General features: G+C 36.9%; 1 protein-coding gene across 2 annotated transcripts in view; it reads left to right on the top strand.

Moving 5' to 3' along the window:
* The window catches only part of Vha14-1 (V-type proton ATPase subunit Vha14-1), a 116134-nt gene that overhangs the window by 58516 nt on the left and 32804 nt on the right, over positions 1-24814 (top strand). The window contains exons 4-5 of one of the 2 annotated variants that reach the window (XM_090380476.1): positions 1618-1740; positions 21992-22061. In XM_090380476.1, the coding sequence (XP_090236602.1) occupies positions 1618-1740; positions 21992-22021 (153 nt within the window). In that variant the 3' untranslated portion in view covers positions 22022-22061. Of the gene's footprint in view, positions 1-1617; positions 1741-21991; positions 22131-24814 lie in introns of those variants that run through there. The other variant, XM_090380468.1, reaches the window with a different exon arrangement.

The following is a 24814-nucleotide window of genomic DNA, read 5'->3' as shown; positions in this document are numbered from 1 at the left end:
TTTGAGCTTCCAATTTGCAACACACTGAAATGCACTTAATTTCTGACTATACAACCAATTTTAAACACACACACCAACCGTTTATGACTGGTTGAATAATGAAATAAAATAAAATAAAATGATAGAAAAGACTGTAAAATAATATTTACAAAAAACTTTTATTCATTTACAAAAAACTAAACTATAACAAAAGTAAAAAAGACGATAAAAAACACTAATAGTGTTTTTTATCGTCTTTTTATCGCTTTTATATTTATATTTTAATGCATTTTAACTTATTTACTTATTTTACTTTTGTTATAGTTTAGTTTTTTGTAAATGACTAAAAGTTTTTTGTAAATATTATTTTACAGTCTTTTCTATCATTTTATTTTATTTTATTTCATTATTCAACCAGTCATAAACGGTTGGTGTGTGTGTTTAAAATTGGTAGTATGAATAATCCCGACCTCAGAGGCCTTATTGCAGATATTCTGACTATACATTTGATGTGAATTTTCCTTCATAGGAAATTTGAATGATTAAAATAATCAACTGTATTTTCTCTCCCCTCTCCTTTTTAATATATAGAAAGTAACTTTGTTTATATATAGCAATAATAAGAGTATTAATGCATATGTTCACAAATGCAGGTTCAAGGAGATGCTATAAAACAAAAAAAAAAAACCACATCCAAAAGAGATGGGAGTGACAATGGGTAAGGTTTCTGTATGTCATTATTGAAAACACATGGGCATTTCTTCACATTTTTTCCATGAAGGAAATAAACCATTGTTTAAAAAAAAAAAGCTAGTCAAGATTCATACTGAAGTAAATCAGTCACTTAGTATGGAAACAAATTAGTGATGCAGCTCAGAAGGTGTGAAGAATTAAAAAATGCTTATTTTATTTATTTTTTATTTTCTTGTATTTTAGCAGGCAAGACAGAAATTTAAAAATAAACAGGAATGTTAACTGAACATCACAAAATTCTAAATCGAAAAAATTGCCTTATTTTTATTAAAACTTAAACATTATTATATTTTTTTTAACTTATAAGTAGTCCTAAATAACATTGCCATTCTAGGAGTTTGCAGCTTATTAAAGGTTAAGAACCACTGGTCTAACTAAAATTCAGAACAGTGCTCCTTAACCTTTAATTAAATCAGACTTTTAGGCTTTAGAAGTAAGGTTTAAACCATTAACCTTAGCATATTACTTTGCTAAATTTTCTTACTCAGGTTGAATCTATATTTCCATATTTATGGATATATAAATTTATTATTGCTATTTCAGTTTTAATTTACTGTTGAAATCTGTTTTCTATGATGTGCTCCTTCAGTGTTTATCAGGAATGCAACCTCTGATTATAACTTTGTGCTTATAGGAACAAAATATTTGAGTAATGCATTTTTTCCCAGTGCATTACACACATTAATTTAAAAAGAATATTTGTTATATTACATTTTTGTTTCTCTACTGTGGTGGTTCATTAAAACTCCATTCTTTTTTAATCATATAACATTTTATGTTAATATTTATCTGTTTAAAGAAGTTTGTCTTTTATATATATCAAGAAATAAGATAAAGCTGCTTTAAAATTATAATGATACCACTGATTATAATTATGATTTTCAGGTTGCAGAAAGAATTCGTTATGTAATTGACAATCATACAAAGCCAGTACCAGCTGTACTTGAAATTCCTTCAAAGGATCATCCTTATGATCCAGCTAAAGATTCAATATTACGTCGTGCTAAGGCATGTAGTAATAACTTTGTATAATAATAGTACTGTTAAGAGCCAATTTTATCATTCTTTTTGTGATTTGCTGATATTATGCTAAGATTTAAAAATGTATATAGTTAATTCTCACTTCAGTCTTTGATGGTAACGATACTTCTGATTTAGAGACACTTGTCACCTAATGACATCACCTTATTAGTACAACAACAGAACAAATCTACACTTTTACCGTTAAAATCTTTTCTTGTTTTGTGTGGTGTTTGGTAAAAACTGAAGACCAAAGTACCATTTATTTAATCCTCAATGAGCGCATCGAAAAAAGTTATAAAGGCATTCAATATTTTTAGGCAAACTGGCAAGAAGTACAGCAATACCTCACTTAGCATGGCTTCAAACAGCAAGGGTTTCACTATAACACAGTTTTCAATTAAGTTTAAGTCAAAAATTTACTGTAATTAAAACTCTTTCAATAGACACTGTACTCTACATATATGCTGCGTTATCGTAGCCTAGGTACACATACATATATGCAGTGCCAACTCTGTCTCACATGCACATGTGCCAATAACTCTCCTCAGGCAGTCAGCAGCAATGTGCAACAGCATTCGGTATTCTTAATTCCATCCTGACATGATAGCTTTTCATTTCACAATTTATTTTTTATCTCTAAATATAATTAAAAATATATCTGCATCTTGGCTAGAAATCACTGCCAACAACATGCATTCTGTTTGGCAGCATGTTTCACCCCATTTGGCAAATGATTTCACTGGTTTTGAATCACAAGTTCAGACAATTGCTGAACGCATTGTGAATTTCAGAAAAGACTTTGGATTCGAAACTTTGGACACTGCCACTGTTTGTGAACTGCAGTGACTCACATGCAAATGAATTAGATGATGCAACTCTCCTGAAATTGTCGAGCAAACTGCATATGAAGAAGAGGAACAATTTTGAAGTCCACTTCAATGGAGATCCGAATGGTGTTATCCACTTCAATGGGGATCTGAATGTTGAATGTAGCATCAAGATACAGCAAATTTTACAAGATGGGATTCAATGCTACAAAGGCTTGTACGCCGAGAAAAAGAAGAGATTACTTCAGATTTCGTTATTGAAATACCAAAATAAACAAAGCTTTTTTCTCATCTTTCATGATGATACCTTAATTTTTGCAATATTTTTTATTTCAAATCCTTTTAATTGACTATCAAGCACAAATTTTTTATAGATTTATTATAATTTGTTTATTGACTGTTTTGCTGGTACACATACAGTTAAAACCCATTATAATTATACCCCAAAAATTGTTAGTATTCCCCTGTAGAGATAAGTTGTTACTGAGAGTTCCTTTTGTAATTGCGGATAAGAGTTTTATAATGATTTCTCAAATCCCAGTCTTGGATCTCAGAGAATTAACTTGAGTATGCAGCCAGAAAAAACAGCTAGCTGCATTTGATGCTCTGAAATCCAAAGGTGATTTTCTTCAATGTAAAAGGTCAAGGACATTCCAGAAGTACTGTATGGAGGGCTGAATATCTTCGCCAGAATGACAGTATGCAGAAATGGCATAGATGGTACCCTGTGAGCTAGGTACCCTCTGGAATTCCTTATCTACAGTATGAACCAGATTATGAAGGGTAGCAAGTTCAGGGAACTCCCACCCCTCCCAGGATGTGGTTTATTCTTCTTCATGGGGGACAGCGCCTCCGTAGCCAGGTGGGAAGGAGCAGCAGTGCGTAGCACACGCTTCTTGATTAGACCGGGGTTCGAGCCCGTCACCACCAAATACGGAAGATGCGGAAAGGTCAGGGAATGACCATCGCATATCCCGAAGCAATGTGGCCTTAGTTGCTAATGCTCCTAAAAACCAAATAACAAACATCATGGGGGACATTGAATGCACCCAGGATGGCATCTTGAACTTGGTTAGCATAAGTAGCTTTATCAAGGGGAACATCATTTGCCTGTGAGAGGTGACAGGATAAGCATGGAGTGCAGTAGCAAAGTAGTCCCAGGTTGCTGTTTTGGTGGAAAGCCTGGCTGAGTCAGCAGGGGGAGATCTGCCGCTGCATCCTCGTCACTGTAGCAACTGGGTGAGAGCATGATGGTCACTTGTCCACAAAGTGTGGATAGTCCAGTCCAAGGATTTCCTTCAATTTGGGCTGTGACTGGGGTAATGTTGACATTGCTTTCTCCACTAGTACTAGAGAAGGTGGTTGGCTGATTTGGATTGTTGAGAATAACAAGGCTGCTGACAAGAATGAAATTCTCCAGAGGAACCCCATGCAGACCACCATCCTGGGCATCATGGGAGCCATGCCACAGTAGTGAGTGATAGTTAAGTCCAGAGATGATTTTCCTCAATGGTAAAAGGTCAAGGGCCTTCTGAAAGTACTGTATGGAGGGCCAGATATCATTTCCAGGACAACGGTATGCAGAAATGGCATAGATGGTGCCCTGTGAGCTAGTGAAGTCAATACAGACAGCAAGGGAGTTACACAGGGCATTAATCTTCATGACAGCAATCGGCTGGATTAATATATGAATGACAACAACAACCCAAGTGGTGTCCACAGGTCTCAACCACCTTATAGGCAAGGGGTATCCCTGGACCCAGCTCTGATAAGTGTAGGGCTCTTTCAAAAAAAAAAAAAAGCACTACTTTATATGTACAAAAAATATTGTATTTAACACATGCACACCAGATCTAGAAGAGAGAATGCACCAAGAATATAATAGTAAATACAAGGCCATAGTAAAGTACCAAGAATGAAGTCCAATAGTACCTACCTGATCTGGAAATCAAAATTGAGGTAGAATCAAACAAGACTGGTACGAAATTATTGGGTAAAAGAAAAGCATTCAATTTCAGCACCATTAGCTTTACTAATTGGAGTTAAAAAGTATATTAAAATCAGTACATGGTAATATTATAAGTGTTACAGAATATATATCAGTTGCAAATGGCCACTATGCTAATAACCTGAAGTCAAAATTAATACAAGGGCTATTCAATAAAGAATGATCATAATTCTTCATAATTATGTATTAATTTGACTGCATCACTCAGCAACTGTGCAGTTGTCTTGTATGCATGGTATGACCTCTGCAGTTGGTAAAGTTTATGCTTGTTCAGCTTTGTGTATATAACAATGGATATGACATGCAAGGAACAGTATGCCACACTCATATTTGTTTCTGTCTCAAAAAAAACACCAAGAAGAAGTATATGAAATGATAAAAGAGGCTTATGCTGAATCTACGTTTCCATATAGTAAAGCTTGCAGATAGTTTAGAATGTTTGAAGATGAACATGATTCAATCACAAAAAATCAGCGGTTCTGGACCTCCAGTCACTACTGTCATCAAAGAAACCATAAGCGCTGCTCTTGCAATTGTGAGAGAAGATTGTTGCATAACAGTAAAGCAACTGTTAGAGATGAGCATATCAGTAGGAAGCACACACACAGTATTCCCCATGACTATTTGCATATGACACATGTATGGGCATTCTGGGTTCCAAGACTACTTGCATCTGAGTAACAGAAAATTCGCATGGTGGTTTGTCAGGAGCTGCAATGGATGGTTACTGAAGATGGTGAGGTTTTGCATAAGGTGATAATGGCAGATGAGAAATAGCTTCATTTCAACCCCAAAGAGTAAGCAACAAAGCTTCTTTTTAGAAGTCTGTCATTGCCAAAACCAAAAAAAGTCAAAAGGTGTGGGTTCTGCAGGAAAGGGTATGGTCATCCCTTTTTTTGACATTCAACGAATGGTTTACCAGTATGTTGTGCCACACTATATGACTATTACAGGACCTTACTACAGAACTGTACTGCACACTTTGTGGGATCACGTTGTCGCAAACAACCATAACAACCTACTTGCATGCTATGGCATGCAAGTAGGTGGATGCTGCGTCATGACAGTGCCAGACCTCACATTTCTCATACTGTTGTCAAGTGCTTAGCCAGCATTAATGTCAGATGTGCTCCTCATCTGCCCTACAGACAAGATCTTGTACCCTGTGATGTTTTTTTTTTTTTAATTTTTTTTTATTTCCAAAGTTAAAGAAGGAGTTGCAAGGAAAACTTTTCCAGTCATCAGAAGAAATTGTAAAGACTTCAGAGACGATTCTCAAATGCAAATCAAAAATTGTCTTCCACCATGTTTTTGAAAAATGGCAGAAACATTGAATTAAGTGCATTTCATCAAATGAGGACTACTTTGAAAAGGATTGTTGAAAAATGGACGATTAATAAAGGTATGTTGCGAGAAAAAAAATAATTGTCATTCTTTACTGAAGAGCCCTCTTAATTTGGTTCCTGTACATTTTATAAAGCATTACATGAAAATAGCTATCATTGTACAACTGAGCTGATATGAGATTACACAATGAGATATTTGATGTGAATTACACTGCAGTTTTCTGAACAGGTTACTGCATGGTAAGTGAGATTTTATAACAGTATAAAAAAACTGGTGGTGGTGAAAGTATGTGAGGAAGTACAGTCCATTCTGGTTATTTGGGACACATCAGAACTAATGCATTTTGGCCCGATTAAGCGGCTGCACCAATTATCCGAAGTTTCACGTAAATAGTTAAAAATACAATGTACCCCCCCCCCTTAAATTGGTTCACTGTACAATCAAATCATGTTACGACGAACTCACCGTAGTAAAGTACCATTCACTATATGATGTGTAGTAACGCTGGTCATTGTGATCACACGTTTGTGAATTGAATTTTAATTCTATTAAACAGAGATTCTAATTAGTGAAAATAGGAGGAATATTATTCACAGGCTATAAAAGCAAAGATATATTAAGCACAAATTTACCCTTCATTACCTTACCAATTAAAAAAATTAAATGATACCTGAAAATTGCAAGAATATACGTGATAATCAGAATAATTAATATGTACTGTAATATGTACATACGGACTAGTTGACATTCTGTTCACTGACATTTGTGGGCGGGGGTTAAAATTTAAAACAGTAAAAAGATGAACAATCAATAACAAAGAACACGGCACACACAAATTGCAAGTAACACAATATGCGCAAGTGAGAACAGAGTAATGAGTTACAAAGCTTTAAAAATAGGAATGAAGAGAAGATCTGAAAATTAATTTTTTTATATGATTGACCATTTCATGGAAGTGTAAACACATTTCACCATAATAACCCACAGAATTCCAGCTGCCAGTATTATCCCAAATTCAGTAAGATGGAGTTTACTATCCATTTATGATAGATTTCACTAACAGAAAAGCCCAATAAACAGGTGACTGCTAATTCTTTTATGGTTGTGACCTCCAGAATTTCGACCAAACCACGTTGTACCGTCAGAGACAATCGTAGGGTAATCTCCAGTGCTGCAGTCTCCTGCCCCGATTAAACGGCATGCTGTTCCAATTAAGCAAAGTAAAACCTGGCTATTTTCTCGGTTGGTTTCTGTTTTTTAAAATTTGCCCCAATTAACCGGTGGCCCAAATAACCAGAATCCACTGTGCGTGCGCGTGCGCGCACACACACACAAGGTTTGGTGAATCATCTTATAATTTTTGAACACAGAGAAAGCTAAAAGATTGTAAGCAGGGCTTGTGACTTTTGAGTATGCACACACCAAGTTTTAACTTGATGTTATACACTTCTATTAGAATGAGTAGCAGCCTGGAGGGGGGGATGCATGGGGGTTTCAGTGGAAGTCATCACGAAACAAATAAATACATCGGCTGTGTTAGGGTAACTAAGAATAATAATAGGTGCGTGTATACTTGCATGTACACCAATGCTAGAAGTACAGTAAATAAATTTGATGAATTTAAAGTCCTCATCAAGACATCAAAGACGGATAGTGTTGAGATATCAGAGACGTGGTGTCACACAGATATTAGGAATGCAGAATTAGAATTTAAGGAGTACAATGTGTACAGAAAGGATAGACATAATAGGAAGGGACGAGGGGTTATACTGTTAATTAAGAAAAACATTAAATCTAAGGAAGTGCATCAAAGTTGACATAGATAGACAGTGCAATGTTGAATTAGTTTGGTGTGACATAAGAACTGGGAAAGCAAAAATGAGAGGAGTGTGTTATAGGCCTAATGATGCTAATGAGTACAAGAACAGTTGTACAGAGAAATAGAATTGACCAATAAATTAGATTGTATTATAATGGGGTATTTTAATTCCCCAGAAATTGGCTGGAACTTGTAGATTGGTCACTCGCACAATAGCAAGGCTTCTGGGGATTTATTGGACGATTGTTTTCTACATCAGCAAGCACGAGAGGCAACCAGAGGGGGTATTATTCTTTATCTGGTAATTAACAGTGATTATTTGTACATTAAGAATTTGCAGATGAAGGAACTACTAGGTGGCGGTTTTCAGTGTACTGATGCGGAATTTACTTAAAGATATAATTACCATCGGGGTAAAGGGAAGGGTTTTTGCTTCCGTAAAGGTGACTACAGTTGTCTCAGAGAGATTTTAAATTCTGGATAGTTGGACCAACTGATGATATTACCAAAAGCAAATTCTAAATGGCAATCAGTCAAGGAATTAATTGTGGAAGCTATTAGGCTTTTCATACCAATTAAGAAATATTGTTCAAGGTTTGGACCTAAATGGATGCCAGATAAACTAATGAAACTCATGGTAGAGAAGATAAATGCGTGGGATGCATATAAATTATCAGGCAACGCAGAAGCCTATGATAGATATAAGCTAGTCTGTAATCAAGTCAAAGGAGATTAGGCAAGCGAAGTGTGCTACTGCAACAGGATCTAGATAATTTGGGCAGATGGGCTAAGAAGTGGCAACTGAAGTTTAACCTTGACAAATGCAAAGTACTGCATATGGGTAGAAGTAACCCGAGAGAAAAGTACCAACTGTGTGGTACTACACTTAAAGTGGTAGAAAATGAAAAAGACCTGGGAGTAATTGTGCAGTCAGATATGAAGTTTTCTGAGCAATGCAGACAGGCTGCTAGGGCAGGTCATGGGGTTTTGTCAATGATATATAGGAATTTTGCTAGCAGGGAAAAGGAGGTGATTGTCCCTCTGTATAAGGAAATGGTCAGGCCACGCCTTGAGTACTGTGTACAGGTCTGGAGGCCTCATTTTAGGGAGGATGTAGATTTGCTTGAGCGTGTACAGAGAAGGGCAACAAGATTGGTGAGGGGAATGAAGGGATCCTCTTACCAAGAGAGGCTTAAGTTCTGCAAATTGCAGTGGCTGGAGACTAGGCACCTGCGCGGTGATCTGATTGAGGTGTATAAGGCCTTGAATGGGTTGAGTACGCTGAATTCTGATGGGATCCTTCCACTTGTTCAGATTACAAACATATAAGGGGCATAAATTCAAATTAAGAAAAGACAGATGTAGAATAGATGTGCAGAAATTTGCCTTTAGCCAGTGGGTGGTTAATTGCTGGAACAAACTTTCATCTGTCGTTGTGGAAATTGATAGGTTGAATAAATTTAAGGAGGAATTGGACAGGCATTTGGAGGGAATGGTGTGATATTTTTTTTTTTTTTTTTTTTTTTTTTTTTGGCTGATGCTGCATAAGCTCATACACTTGCTTTCTTGCATCACATGCCAATACTACTACTACGAGAAATCTGGCAAAGGATGCTAAGAAAAACAGCAACGACTTCTTTACTTGTTTAAACTCTAGAAGGAAGAGGATGAATCACGTTGGTCCACTTGATATCAATGGTTTGACTGTTGATGGCCCTGCTCAAATAGCTGACGATCTGAATGAGTATTTTGCATCTACATTCACACGAGGAATTATTAAGGGAGGAAAATGCCAGAAGTTTATTAAACTGTAACAGGTGCTTAATGATTTTGTAATAACTGAGTGCAAAGTGGAGGAGAAATTGTTGAAGTTAAACATAAGAAAGGCACCTTGGGTGGATGGAATCTATCCAGTTATATTAAAGCAGGCGGCAAAGGAAGTAAGCAACCCTTAGCCATAATTACGAGAGCATTCTTGGACACATGGGAAGTCCTCACAGACTGGAGATGTATCCCAATTCACAAAGAGGGATCTAAGGTCTACAGGAATAATTACAGACCAGTTAGTTTAACTTCTGTTCCGGAGAAAATAATGGAGTCACTGTTTAAAGATGCATTACGGGATCATCTAGACAAGACTGCAGGAATAATGCAGACACAGCATGTGTTTGTTAAGGGAAACTCTTTTCTCACAAATTTGAATGGATACTATGATGTGTTACAAAGGAACTGGATACAAAAAATAATTTTGATATATACTTGGATTTCAGGAAAGCTTTTGACACTGTTGTGCATTGAATACCACTGTACAAATTGGAGCAGTATGGTATTAATGGTAAGTTGCTACAATGGATAAAAGGATGAGTTGAGTCGGAGAAGACAGAATAGTAATCAATGGAAGCTGCTTTTCGTGGACTAATGTTATTAGTGGAGTTCCCCACGGTTCAGTTTTGGGCCCACTGTTGTTTTATATATTTATCAATGATATTGATGAATATATAAAATATATTCTATATAGGCTTAATGTCGAAGTTTTCAGATGATACAAAGGTTGGCATGGTTGTTAATGACAGTAATGGCAATATGCTACTGCAACAGGAAATAGAAAATTTGGGCAGATTGGGCTGAGAAATGGTAACTGAAGTTTAACGTTGACAAATGTAAAGTACAGCTACTCCCCGACTTAAGTAATACTTGATTTACAGAAATTCAGATTTATGTAAGTTTTTGGCGACCAGTGCAAACTTAAAACAAATTATGGAAACCTAATTTGCGTGCCGTAAGAATAAATGGAGGTATCGTGAAAATATCATAATGTGAACCCAATAACACATTGGTTTTTTTTGGTAATTTGTTCCAAGACTTCAGAAGTTAAAATTTTCGCTATGTAACAACTATTTATCTCTCTAAAGGTCATTTTTATGATGGAAATTGCACTACACTTTCATCGTTATCATATGCTCCGTTATAAGAATCAATTTTGAACGCCTTTGTGATATTTTTCTAAAACACACTGCTGGATTTCACTACCATAAAACAATAGAAACAATTTGCACTTTCCGGTTTATTGGGCTTTTCTGTTAGTGCCTCCAATTATAAATGGGTAATAAACTAGATCTCATTGCATTTGCAATAATCCCGATAGCTGGAATGCTGTGGATTTTTATGTTATTGTGGTGAAATGTGTTCCCCCTTCACTGAAATCTTTAATCATATAAAAAACAATAGTGAAATTATAGTAACCTTATAATACCGTGATAAATCTGACTAAAAAATGAATAGCAAATGCTTAGAAAACGGTACTCACCCTTGTATAAATCTGCAATAAATTTTTTTTTTTTTTTTTGTAGATGGTTAAATTTAGGTTGGAAGAAGCATTAAAAAGAACTAAGGTGGGGAATGGGGTGAAAATTTTTAAACAGACTTCAAAAAGGAGTGCAAGGAAGTAGAAATGCAGATCTCCAATCCTTGGTTGTCATAAAGAGGTTAAAAGATGTAAATGAAGAAAGGGAGAAGACCGGTGGTGCCAATAGTCGTTGCGAAGGACTTTTGTTGAGTAAACCGTCATCAGTTGGCAAATGGAAGAGAAGTGAGCGCGTGTTGTATTTAAAGTTTATCTGAACTCCCATGATGCTCTTTTTGACACATGGGAACTTTAGCCGTGAGAGGTTCCAAGCCAGTGAAAGGTTGAAGGGAAGTTTAGCGTTAATAATGTTGAGATCGGAATGGTGTCGGTACCATTCGATGGTGAGAGCTTCATATTGAAGAATTCTGTAGCTCGATCTAAGTTTAATAATAGTGATGGCAGAGTCAACAAGGGGGGTGTGGTTGTGGGTTTGAGCATGGATTGTTAACTCAGTGCAGGATTGACTTGTCTTGAAACTGTTGAAGTGGTAGTATGCGCGGGTATTGGAAGTTGTGGAGGAACCGAATTTGGTGGTAGTGCTGCCGATGTAACAGGTGTTGCAGTTTGGTTGGCATTTTATGAGATATATTATGTTATTGAGATCATTGATGGGATATTTGTGTGTATCTTTATAAGAATTAAATAGGGAACCCAGTTTATTGTAAGTGGAGAAGGTGAGGGAGATGTCGGTATCTTTGAATGTACGTCCGGATTGTGCTGCGAGTTCACTATGGTAAGGGAGAACTATGCGAGTATTTGTCTTGTGACAGTGTCTGGTGGGGTTATTAATACTCTTTTTAACGGTGGATATTGTGTGTTGGATGAGTTGAGGGGGGGGTAGCTCCTGGCTATGAATTTATCAGTAAGGTATTGAAGTTCATTGTGTAGATCGTTTTGTGAAGAGCTGAATTTGATAGCGTTGTAGATTTGGTTTTGTAGGACGGCTTTTTTGGTACTAATGGGATGAAGTGAAGTGAAATGTAGATATTTACCGGTGTGCGTGTTTTTTCTGAAAATCTTGGTATTTAAATTTGTGTCTGTTGTATAAATAGTGAGATTAAGAAAATTAATCTGGTTGTCCGTTGCGATTTTGAGAGTAAGGTTTAGCCTGCCATGTATTGTATTGAATTTTAAAAAAAGATTGTCTATGGTTGTTCTGTTGCCTATTATTAGGATATCATCGGTGTAGCGGATGTATAATTTAATTTCAGAGGGGAAAGGTTGTAAAATTTGGTTTTTAATAGTGGCGAGATAAATTTCAGAAAGAGGGGCAGAAATGCCTAAACCCATTGGTAAACCAAATGTTTGTCGATAAATTTTATTGTTGAATCTAAAATATCTAGCGTCTAGTAAAAGAGTGGTAAGTTCAAGGATGTGGTCAACTGAAAGAGAGGTACGTTTCGTTAAAGTGTCATCAGCTGTTAGAAGTACGCATAATGCTTGTAGGGTGAAAGGGATATGCACATTAGTGTATAGGGATATGACGTCAAAAGAAGCTAATACGTCTTCGTCGGATATGGTGGTGTTGCTGATTTTTTGGAATGCTTCTTTGGTATTATTAATTTTGAATGTAGAGAATCGGGTGAGTGGGGATATAATTTTGAAAAGGAAGGTGGATAAATTAGCAAAAGCTGATCTACTAAAAGAAACAATAGGTCTTAGTGGGTGGCCAGGTTTGTGTAACTTGGTTATTCCGAACATGTGGGGCAGAATGTTGTTGCGAATACCTATCTGTTGTAATGTAAAGAGGTTTATTTCTTTGTTCTGTCTGAGTTTTCTGAGAATTGTGTCAAGTTTATTTTTAAGTTTTGTAATGTTGTGGTTGCTGTCATTTGTATATGTATCTTGGCCACTATTGAAAACCAAATTTTACAACCTTTCCCGTCTGAAATTAAATATATGCGTGTACGCGTGCATGTGCAGTAGAACCTGGATAAGAAATTTTCCAAGAGACTGAAGGTTTATAACTTCTTAAGTGGGAAAATGTCTTCTTAGAAGACATTTTTCCCTTCTTTAGAAGGGAAAATTACCTAAGGGTATGAAATATTAACTACACAAATAAAAATGAAAAGATACACATACATAAGTTAAAGATCATTTTTAAGTACAGTCAGTACTCGTATAGCACGACAGTTGTGTTCCTAGAAACCTTCATGCAATGCAAAATCGCGCAATATAAACAACAGGTCCTATGGGAAAAATAGGGTTAGGTGCCGACCACCCCAGATTGAACATACGTTTGTAACCAAAACATTACCAAACACAATAAATAATCATAATAAAATACTTACGTATTTTATTACGTAATAAAATATTGCTAATGCTTTTGCTTCTATTGTAAGCAAACTTGTTTTTCTTTTGATTTTCTATCCAAACAGATGACAGCCGTTCCATCTCTTCCAATTCTTTGTGTCTTAATCTAATGGATTTTAATTACATTTTGAGTTGTTCCTGCTATGAAAGTTGTTTTTATTTTCTCTGCATTCTTTGTAATTCTCGGCGTTGCCTCATTTAAGTCTGTAGCACGTGCAATATCACATGGTCTTTCATTTCGCTCAAAGCGTTTCACAATTTCTTATTTTTTCTCTATCGACAGAGGCGGACTGGCCATAAGCCTTACCAGGGAAACCCCGGTGGGCTGGAGGCTGCTGTGATTTTGGCCATAAACCATAGTATGAGGCCACTATAAATTTTCCTGGGTAAGAATTTTTGATCCAGTCCGCCTCTGTTTATTGATATTGCTTTTCTTTTTCTCTCTGAATCTGCAGTGTCTTCACCAGGACGCTTCCTTTTCACACCTTTTAAGTATTTTACTCATTTTTAGGGAATAAAGCACAATTACAAAACGAGGAGGCACACTTGATCACATAAGCAAAGCTGCGCGCGTGTAGCAACTGAATAAACAACACTGTAAAGGCAGAGATACACTATTAACACCTCACATTTTACTAAAGCACATTTCTAGGGGTTGCTACCATAAAACAATAAAAACAATTTCCAGTTGCTTTTCTGCTAGTGGAATCTGTTATAAACTGGTAGTAAACCCAATCTAATTGCATTTGCGATAATACCAATAGCTGGAATTTTACGTTATTATGGTGAAATGTGTTTCCCCTTCACTGATATAAAAAACATAAATACATTTTCAGAATCTTCTCTTCATTTCTATCGTGTTGCGTTCGGTTGGGGTGATTCCGCGTTTGACTGCCATTTCTTGTAAACACAAAGGCGAATCGTGCATAAGCGAATTTGGTTCGTGTTGTATAAGATATCGTTCCCCTATATATAAATCGTGTATGATCGAATTTGTGTAGTGTAAACACGTGTTATACGAGGACTGACTGTACTATTTCAGAATTTATAAACATTTTACTCTGCCTATGGGAAACATTTTTAAACTGAGAATTTCTAATTGCTTAACATTCTGTTCATTAAACTCATTACAAAATTGGAAGAATGAGATCCTTTGAAGTTTCAACGTACCTTAAAAAGTCACAATTACAATAAGACACAGCAACAATCCACTAAGTAATTGAGGCACCAAGCGATAGTGACCTAGTGATTTTTTTATGCCATATATGGCGCCTCTGTAGCCAGGTGGGAAGGAGCAGCAGTGCGTAGCACACGCTTCTTGATTAGACCGGGGTTCGAGCCCGTCACCACCAAATACGGAGGATGCAGAAAGGTCATTTGATGACCACTGCATATCCTGGAGCAATATGGCCTTAGTTGCTAATGCTCCTAAAAACCAAATAACTAATTAACTAACTATGCCATATATAGAGAGTGCTCTTCCTCAGCAAATAAATTATGTTTATTTTAGTGTCTTTTCTTCCTGCTTTACTCAAGTGATTCTTTACTTAAAAGCTTTCAAGTAAGAATCCAGAAAGGAAATTCACCTTTCTTTCCTTATACATATATATTTATTTAATTCATACTAACCCAACTAACTTCCTCAACCGCTTGGTCATTGTGGCACAGCTCCTGCCTCCACGTAGCGAGGCTGGTAACTTGGGAGAAGAAAGTTACTCTCCCGGGGCTAAAAGGAGCAAAGATGGACTTAAATAATTTTCCTCCTTTAGAGCCATCAAGCTCAAGGTCAGAAATGTCCAATGAAAATGACTCAAACCAACCTAAAAGACTTCGAATAGAAGTAGTGTCATAACTCCCTAACTTTTTGGTGATACACTCTCTGTCTGCTCAGCCGATGGGTAAGCTATCACCGTTTATGATTCAAAAATTATAATTGCAGGATCACCAAAAATGGTGAAGAGACTACAATCAGGAGACCTCCTGGTTGAAACAGCCACCACCAAACATTGAGTGGCTATTAAAGACAAAAACATTTGGTGGGTTGCCAGTATCTGTTACTCCCCACAATACTTTAAATTCATCGAAAGGCGTCATCCCATGATGACGTCATCATGGGACCTGCTTTCAGTGTCTGAGGAGCAATTAGTCCACAAACTTAGTAATTAGAAGGTAATCAGTGCAAAGCACATAATGATTAAAAAAGATGGAAATCTCCTACCAACTCGATCCATCATTTTAACCTTCAACACTCCTGATTTGCCATCCACACCAACCGGGCTAGCCGGGTAGGTAAAGTGCCTGCCTGGCAACCCAAAGGTCACGGGTTCGAATCCCACCTCGGGCTTGGATCAGGGTAAATGCAAAATCCTTTGGGAGGTGCATTATGGCCACAGAAGCCGATGCGCCAACAACTAAAAAAATAAAAAAAAATTTCCATCCACTGTAAAAGCTGGCTATTTAAACTGCAGGATTCGACTGTACATCCTGAATCCTCTTCGCTATTTTAAATGCCAGAAATATGGCCATTCTCAGCAGGCATGCAGAGGTGATGCCATCTGTCCTATACGTGGCTCTAAAGACCATACACAAGCAGATTGCTCAGCCTCAACCCCCGTGTGTCCCAACTGCAAAGTCGTCCTGCGTTTTCTAAATCATGCAATATGTGGAAAACTGGAAAGAAAATTCAGAGATACAAAATAGAACATAAAGTAACATATCCTGAAGCACGCAGATAAATTATGTCGACCATGCTCAGTCAATCTTATGTCTTGCACCCAAAGCTATATTTCAACTGCAGCTCAAACAGACGTGTCAATACCACCGAACACCTCTTTGGCAAATTGGGTTAAAGAAACCTTATCAGCCTCCAGAAAAGATACTCCAAAACCTAAAACCAGTGAAGCCATAAACACACCAATTAGTATCCCAATTGATACTCAAATAGTCTCGCAGGACACTGAAAGAATGAAAACTATTAAAGATTGTAAGAAAGCCGAACCTCAAACAAACAGTATGGAAGTGGATGTATGCCTGGATTATGAGGAACCCATCCTAGAATTGCATGCCAATGACACTATGGATACTGGTCGCCCCCACATTCCCAAAAAAAGACTGGGAAAAATGTTCCGCATCCAAAAAACAGCCAGATGAATCCTCCTCAAATAAACCCAAATAATGCATAACATCATACAATGGAATTGCAGAGGACTAAGCAGCCTTTCTGATGACTTAAAAGATTTAATAGCTCAATTCAACCACATAGCTGTATGCCTACAGGAAACATTCTTGTCACCCCAAGTTTCGCCAAAATTCTCCAATTATATGATGTATAGACGAGATAGAAACTCAGTCTCCTGCACATGGAGGAGTAGCCATTCTGGTTAATTCTAATGCGCCATCCAAGCCAATCCAGTTAATAACAAATTTAGAAGCTGTGGCTACTCGTATTGCAGTTGGTACATCAATTACTCTTGTTACCGTTTATATTCCACCATCTCTACCTCTTCCCCATTCAGAACTTGACAATCTTATTACACAACTACCAACTCCAATTTGTCTTTTCGGTGACTTTAGTGGACACCATCCATTGTGGGGGTCCGCTACAATGGACAGAAGAGGCAAATTAATTGAAGAATTTATGAATAATAGCGATCTTAATTTACTAAACATTGGATCTCCTACTTACATCCACCTACCTACGGGATCTACTTCTGCAGTTGACTTGTCAATTTGCTCTCCATCCATCTTTCCAATCCTGACATGGTCGGTTTTATCCGATCCATTTAACAGTGGCGCCTCCGTAGCCAGGTGGGAAGGAGCAGCAGTGCGTAGCACACCCTTCTTGATTAGACCGGGGTTCGAGCCCGTCACCACCAAATACGGAACATGCGGAAAGGTCAGGGAATGACCACCGCACCGGAGCAATATGGCCTTAGTTGCTAATGCTCCTAAAAAACCAAATAACAACAACAACCATTTAACAGTGACCACTTTTGAATTATTTGCTCAACACAAACAGCGGTAACTCAAAATCCTAACCAACGATCCAATTGGAAGTTTAGTAAGGCGAACTGGGATGGCTATTCTGCCCAAATGCTCTTAGACAGAATTTATGTCCAACAGAAACATATTGATGATGTAACTACTTATATCACCAATCAGATTCTGACTGCGGCAAATGCTTTCGTTCCAAAATCCATGACATTTCGTGCTCACTGAAATCACTGGTGGAATGCAGAATGCTCTATTGCCAAACAAGATAAAAACCGTGCATGGAATGATTTTCGGAAGTGTCCTACTACCACTAACTTAATTGCTTATAAAAGGCTAAGAGCAAGGCAAATTAGAAGGAAAGCAAAATGCGATTCGTGGATTGCTTTTGCATCAACCATCACAAAAGACATTGACACGCGGATCATCTGGAGAAGGATACCGGCGCTAAATGGCAAATTTGTTTGGCTACCCTCTCCCATACTTCACTGGAAAGGAAAAGACAAGTCTACGCCCGAAGAAGTTGTCAATGCGTTAGCAGACTCTTTTGCCACCAGCTCTGCTTCTGCTTCCTATACAAGCTCCTTCCAGAGCATTAAAGATCATGCAGAACGGTTTAAAATTAACTTCTCAACACGCCGCTCCTTTCCATACAACAAACCCTTTACATTAATAGAACTGTGAAAGAATCATTAAATAGATCTCACAACAGTGCTTCAGGGCCAGATGGTGTTCATTACATTATGCTAAAGCATTTACATGAAGAGGACTTGTGTACCCTGTTGATTTTCTACAATCGGATCTTCTCTGAAAATGTCTATTCTTCGTCCTGGCGCCTTTCGTTCATTATCGCCATACCAAAACCAGGCAAAGATCCTACCCTGGTTCAAAATTATAGGCCAATATCTCTTACCAGCTGTGTAGGGAAAATTTTTGAAAGGATGATTCATACAAGACTCACTTACATCCTGGAGTCACAGAATCTCATTCCAGACCATCAGTGTGGATTTCGGAAGAACAGATCAATGCTAGATGCTTATTAAAGCTGAATCTCATATTCGCAATGCCTTTGTCATGAGACAACATCTAGTCACAGTCAACCTAGATCTTGAAAAGGCATTCGACATGACTTGGCATCATGGTATTATAATGGATCTTTATCATCTAAGTCTAAGGGGACAGTTGCCTGAATTAATTCAAAATTTCTTGCAACTTCGGTATTTTCAGGTCCAATATAAAAACACACTCTCTACATCTCACATTCAAGAGGAAGGCGTACCACAGGGTTCGATACTTAGTCCAACACTATTCGCAATTCGAGTTTGCAACATCACACGGAACATCCCAAAAACAGTTGAAACTTACATGTATGCAGACGATCTTACCATTTCCTGTCAGTCCAAAAGTATGACCACCATTGAACGGCAGCTCCAACTAGCCATAAACAAAATAGAATCCAGGGCTTCACAGAATGGTTATCGACTGTCAGAAAATAAATGCACTGCCACTCACTTCTGCAAGTTACAGGCTCTGCATCCTGACCCTGAACTAGAAATAAACAAAACTCCAATCCCACTTGTTAATACCGCTAGATTTCTTGGACTGATATTGGACAGCAAGCTAAACTTCTAAGCTCACATCACTCATTTAAGAACTACTTGTCTAAATCATATGAATATACTTCGATCAGTCTCATCCATGTCATGGAGCACTGATCGGTATACCTTACTACATCTGTACAAATCGCTAATCCGTTCACGCCTGGATTAAGGTTCCTCAGTATATGACTTTGCTAGGGTAAGCACATTAGAACGCCTGAACGTCATACAGCATGGTGCTTTGAGGATAGCCCTAGGAGCTTTCAGGACTTCTCCGATCCAGTCTTTGTATTGAAGCGCATGATCTACCATTACACTGCGTAGAAAAACACTACTGCTCCAATATGCTGTTAAGATCCAGAGTCTCCCATCGCACCCCAGTTGGGATACGCTTTTTACAAGCTCTTTAATGCTTCACTCAGGATTAAAGAGCTTGTTAAGAGTTGGAATGTCAATTTAAATGAAATTTTTCAGGACACAATTGCACCTGTTCCACCTTGGACTTATTTGTCTGTCTCTCACGATGTGCACTTTCTCCAGTGGGGGGAAAAATATTATACCACCCTGCAATATCAGACAGTTACATTCAGTTCATGCTACTATGAACAACCATGCCTATAAAATTTATACAGATGGTTCCAAAACTGACAAAATGGTAGGTGCTGCTGCAGTTTTTCCTTTGTGTACGATTTCAGCCACACTACTGCTAGCTTGCATCGTCTTCACAACTGAATTATATACCATTAAGTTAGCGCTAAGTAAGATTATTGAGCTTTCCATCTCACCTGCCATAATTTACACTGACTCCCTCAGTGCTGTCTCTGCCATAAAGAAGTTCTCATTCTCATCCTATCTTGAAACAGATTCATTCCCAGCTGTTCTGTTGCAGTGTGTCCAATCAATCGATCAGTGTCTGCTGGATCCCTGGCCATTCTGGCATTCCTGGAAATGAAAGTGCCGACTTTGCCACTAAACATCCTCAAGTATAGTCGCTGTAAGGTTCCTTACAGCGACTATAAGTCTGTCATTCGTAAAGTGTGCTATGATAATCGGTCACAGATCTGGAAAGGTAACATCAACAATAAACTTTACCAGATAAAAGAAGATCCAAAGCTGTGGCTCTCTAGCTTCCGGCGAAACAGACGAAAAGAAGTGGTATTGGCAAGGCTCAGAATTGGACACACTCACCATACCCATCTCTTCCTGCTAGTGGGGAAAAACCCACCTTAGTGCTCACCCTGTCAGATGCAACTTACGGTTCATCATTTTCTGGTTGAGTGTCTCTTATATTCAACCGTTCGATCAAACATTTTCCGGTCACTCTTAACCTTGAACAGCTCATCTAATTTGTCTCATATATTAGGAAATGAAGCCGATATACAAGAAGTTTTCATGTATTTAAAACATATTGGCCTGTACAGGAGCATATAATTTAACATCTCTAACGATATGTTGCCTGTAAATAAACTGTGAACAGACACAATTTGGCCTGAGTAGCCCTTGTGTCGTTAATCCCAATAACAACAACTAAGTAATTGAGAACTGTTCACAACCATCAGAACTTAACGGCAAATGCTTCATTGTGCTTCACATGGTTGACACTATCCGATTATGGTTATCGATGAAAACAATTGCAATAGGTCATTTCCATTATATCAAAATGTTTATACTAAAAACATTTTAGGGTTAAAAGCCTCAGACTACGGAAAAATCACTAAACGAACAAATTAGTACATAGCATCATTTTATTTCATAGTAAATCACTGACCGAAGTTGGTGAAATGGCATTGTTTTTGTTTCTCATATTGTGAATGACTTCACAACGATTTACCCTGATATTGAACTACCTTGAATAAGCAACAGTCCTACACTGGATTCTCGAATAGGCAACACTTGCCAGTGGATTCTTGGCGGATATCACCCCCTGGGGGGTGGTGGTATCCGCCAAATACTGGGGAAAATTATGTGAATTTTGCAGTGACTCCTGGCCTCCCATCGTTACCAAATAAAGAATCATTATTTGAATTTGCTAAGATGGCATTGATTAGACCTTTCAATGAAGACGAATCTCCATCTAGCCCCAACTCTTCACAATCGGTAGATGAATAAAATCAAGAAATTGTGCAACCCATGAGTCCCATGACATTGAGACAAGTTAGAAGCAGGATTCAGTCTAAGACAAAACTTGTAGAATCTTCAACTTTTTGCGGGATCACAAACAGTGTTTAGGCCTGGTTTTCAAGCAAGAATTGCAATTATTCGAGGAAACTGGGGAAAAGCTTCTAACATTTTTAAATTATTAACATTATGCATTCACTAGTTGATTCACTAAAAACCATTCCACCGACCTCTGTTGAATCAGAGATATCATTTTCTGCAGTCGGTTTATTTATTACAAAGTTGAGAACTAGCCTTAGTGATAGGAGTATTGATGCTTTGTGTTTTTTAGAGTTATTATCAAAATACATTAAAAAAATTTCATTTTTGATGTAAATGCTGAAATTTTAAATAAAAAGGCTCATTTTTTAAAAAGAAACTTAATTTTTTGTTATTTTTTTTCACAAAGAAATTTATTTTAGTTGTAAATAAAGGAATATAATGTTCTACTCTTTCTTTATTTCCTGTAAATTGTTTAATTTTTAAATATATAGACCTAATCAGTTGATTTTTCTAAATTTATACAACCATTCCTGGGAATCAGTAAAATTTTCGGGAAATCCCGGGAAAGAAAAAACTGTTTATTTGAGAAGCCCTGTGTGCAAGGTTGTTTTTATTAAAATGTTTACTGAGTCGAAAATGAACAAAAATCCTTTGTTCCAACTTACATTTCAGGAGAAATCACTGAAATATTAATAGTCTTAGTTTTAAAAACATAACATCATTGTATAATTATTTATAGTAATAAATAATTTTATATTTTGTTTATAGGGACTCTTCAGTGCAGAAGAATATCATTAGAGATTGTTCCACCTGAATATTGTTACTGTTTATTTCTGAGGTATATAAAGTTTTGTGGGTGTAATGTATTTGATTTCCTGAAATTGTTTAGAGAGAGAGAGAGAGAGAGAGAGAGAGATAATTATTAATGTATTATCTAATTAAATTATTAATATATTATTTTTCATTTGTTTTAAAAAAAGTTTATAATTGCTTTCATTAAGAAAATCTTGTGAATCCACTATACGCTCATATTTAAGCTTAACAGCTAAATTTTCTGTAATTTAATGTAAGTAAACAAAACAAAAAAACAAAAAAAAATTTTTTTTTTTTGGAATGGAAATACACAATTTTTTTCAAGTCAGTTAATGTGCAATAAGGGTTGCACCGTTCTGGAACTGTTCCCCTCTGAAGATTATTAATACCTTGATGTTAAAGCTTAGTTTTAATATTTCATTTCATTTCAACAGTTAGTTTTAATATTTGTATTTAAAAAAAAAAAAAAAAATGCTACTGACGGTTATATAGAATGGCAATAGTTACCCACCACAACCTAAAAGGCCAGACCTCACAGTAACCACAGTGCCGACAACTGTCCTTCCACAGTGTTTGGAAAAGGATTGGATTGAAATGCAATTTTGCTAGGAGTAACTTTTAAGGGAGGTTTTTGAAACAGATGAAGATGTAAACTTCTGTAGCCTTTGCAAGTTGATAAGTTTTCATTGAAATTTTATCATATTTTTGATTAGTTAGCGTATTAATTTGTTTTACAAATAGATTAAATAGGCTTAGTGGCATTTGTTAGCTTATTTTTTTTAATTTAGCTAGTGATTTTGTAAGTTACAACTCGCTATTCCTACGGTGTTTACTCCTATCTTAGCGGGAATACTGTTTTAGACGGGAATATTGTAGCATAACCAGTAGCTCAGAAGAATAGTTTTGGTAAGGTTTGAATTGTAATAATTAAGTATTTTGAAGGGTATAATCACCTCTTGGGCATATATCTGTTGTATTTTTTGATTAGTTAACGTATTAATTCGTGTTTTACAAATAGATTAAATAAGCTTAGTAGCATTCGTTAGCGTATTTTTTAAAATTTAGCTAGTGACTTTAAGTTACAACTTGCTACCCTTACTGCTATCGTAAGCCTATTTAATCTATTTGTAAAACATGAATTAATACGTTAACTAATCAAAAATACAACAGATATCGTATTGGTGTTTTGGCTGGAATATCATAGCGTAGAAGAATAGTAGGGTTTTAATTATAATAAATAAGTATTTTGAAGATTTTAATCACTTTTTGGGCATATATCTTTTGTATTTAGCTAAGGATATAACTAATTTAGCATTGTGATCGTTATGGTGTAGTGTAACTTGATAATGTATATCTCAAATTGGATAGCTAAGGTATCATGTAAAACTATCTAGTGGAATACGTATCGCAGCATTAGCTTAGTATAGTATTGTATAGTATAGTAAATTAAATCAAATAAATTTATTAACCTTGCTAATTTTCATTGTTAATTAATTAAATCATATTTAAACGGAAATCATGCTCCAGACTAGAGCAGTAAAGCAAGTAAATTGTTGAAGTTAAACATAAAGAAGGAACCTGGGGTGGATGGGATCTATCCAGTTATATTAAAGAAGGCAGCAAAGAAAGTAAGCAAACTCTTAGCCATAATTATGAAGGCTTCCATGGACTCTGGGGAGGTCTCCATGGACTGGAGGTTTGCAAATGTGTCCCCAATTCACAAAGGGGGAATCAAAGGGTGACATGAGTAATTAAAGAACTGTTACTTTAACTTCTGTTTCTGGAAAAATAATGGAGTCACTGGTTAAGGAAGCAATGCAGGATCATCTAGAGAGGACGGCAGTTATAGTTCAGACACGGCATGGGTTTGTTAAACGGAAGTCTTGTCTGACAAATTTGATTGTATACTATGATATGTGGTGGCAAAAGAATTGGATGCAAAGAATAATTTTGATATCATATACTTGGATTTTAGGAAAGCTTTTGATACTGTGGCACATGGAAGACTACTGTACAAATTGGAGCAGCATGGCATTAAGGGCAAATTGCTACAATGGATAGAAGGATGGTTGAGTGGGAGAAGAGAGAGAGAGAGTGGTTATCAATGGACACTGCTCTTCACGGACTAATGTTATTAGAGGAGTCCCCCAGGGTTCGGTGTTGAGCCCATCGTTGTTTTCTGTATTTATCAATGATATTGATGAAGGTATATCAGGGTTAATGTCTAATTGTAACGAATGGGTGTACTGGGGTCCATGATTATGAAAAATATATACAATGATAACCCAGTTTAATATAATACAATAAAATATACAATAGCAGAAGCTTTCAAGACTAACGAGTCTCTTTTTCAACTGATAATTTGATTTAAATACAACGGATAAGTGCAATGAGCTGAGAGTGAGGCACGTTATTCATTTCCTATTGTTGTTGCACGGACGTGCGCTGTTTTACTCCAGCGTTTATCCAGCGTTAAAATGATTGTCTTTAGGATGGGGTGCAGACGTGTGCCATTGCAGCGGTTCATGGCCTTTGGATTATTGAATATATTAAGTGACTCTAGCCATAGGCGGTGGTGAAAGTGTTGTGAGTGGTCTACTATTTCGAAGTCACATTTGGGATTAAAATCGTGGTTGGTGGCCCAAAAATGTTCCGCGACTGCGGACTTGTCAGTTTCAGCAAGCCAAATTGCTCTGTCATGCTCCGTAAGGCGATTTTGAAGATGTTTTGATGTCTCTCCTATGTAGCAGCTGTCATAGTCTCTACAGGTGATGCAAT

This window comes from Mastigoproctus giganteus, chromosome 1 (genome assembly GCF_048544385.1).
Source record: "Mastigoproctus giganteus isolate SK-2022 chromosome 1, ASM4854438v1, whole genome shotgun sequence".
NCBI lineage: Eukaryota > Metazoa > Arthropoda > Arachnida > Uropygi > Thelyphonidae > Mastigoproctus > Mastigoproctus giganteus.
This window is presented reverse-complemented; position numbering and strand designations above follow the sequence as displayed.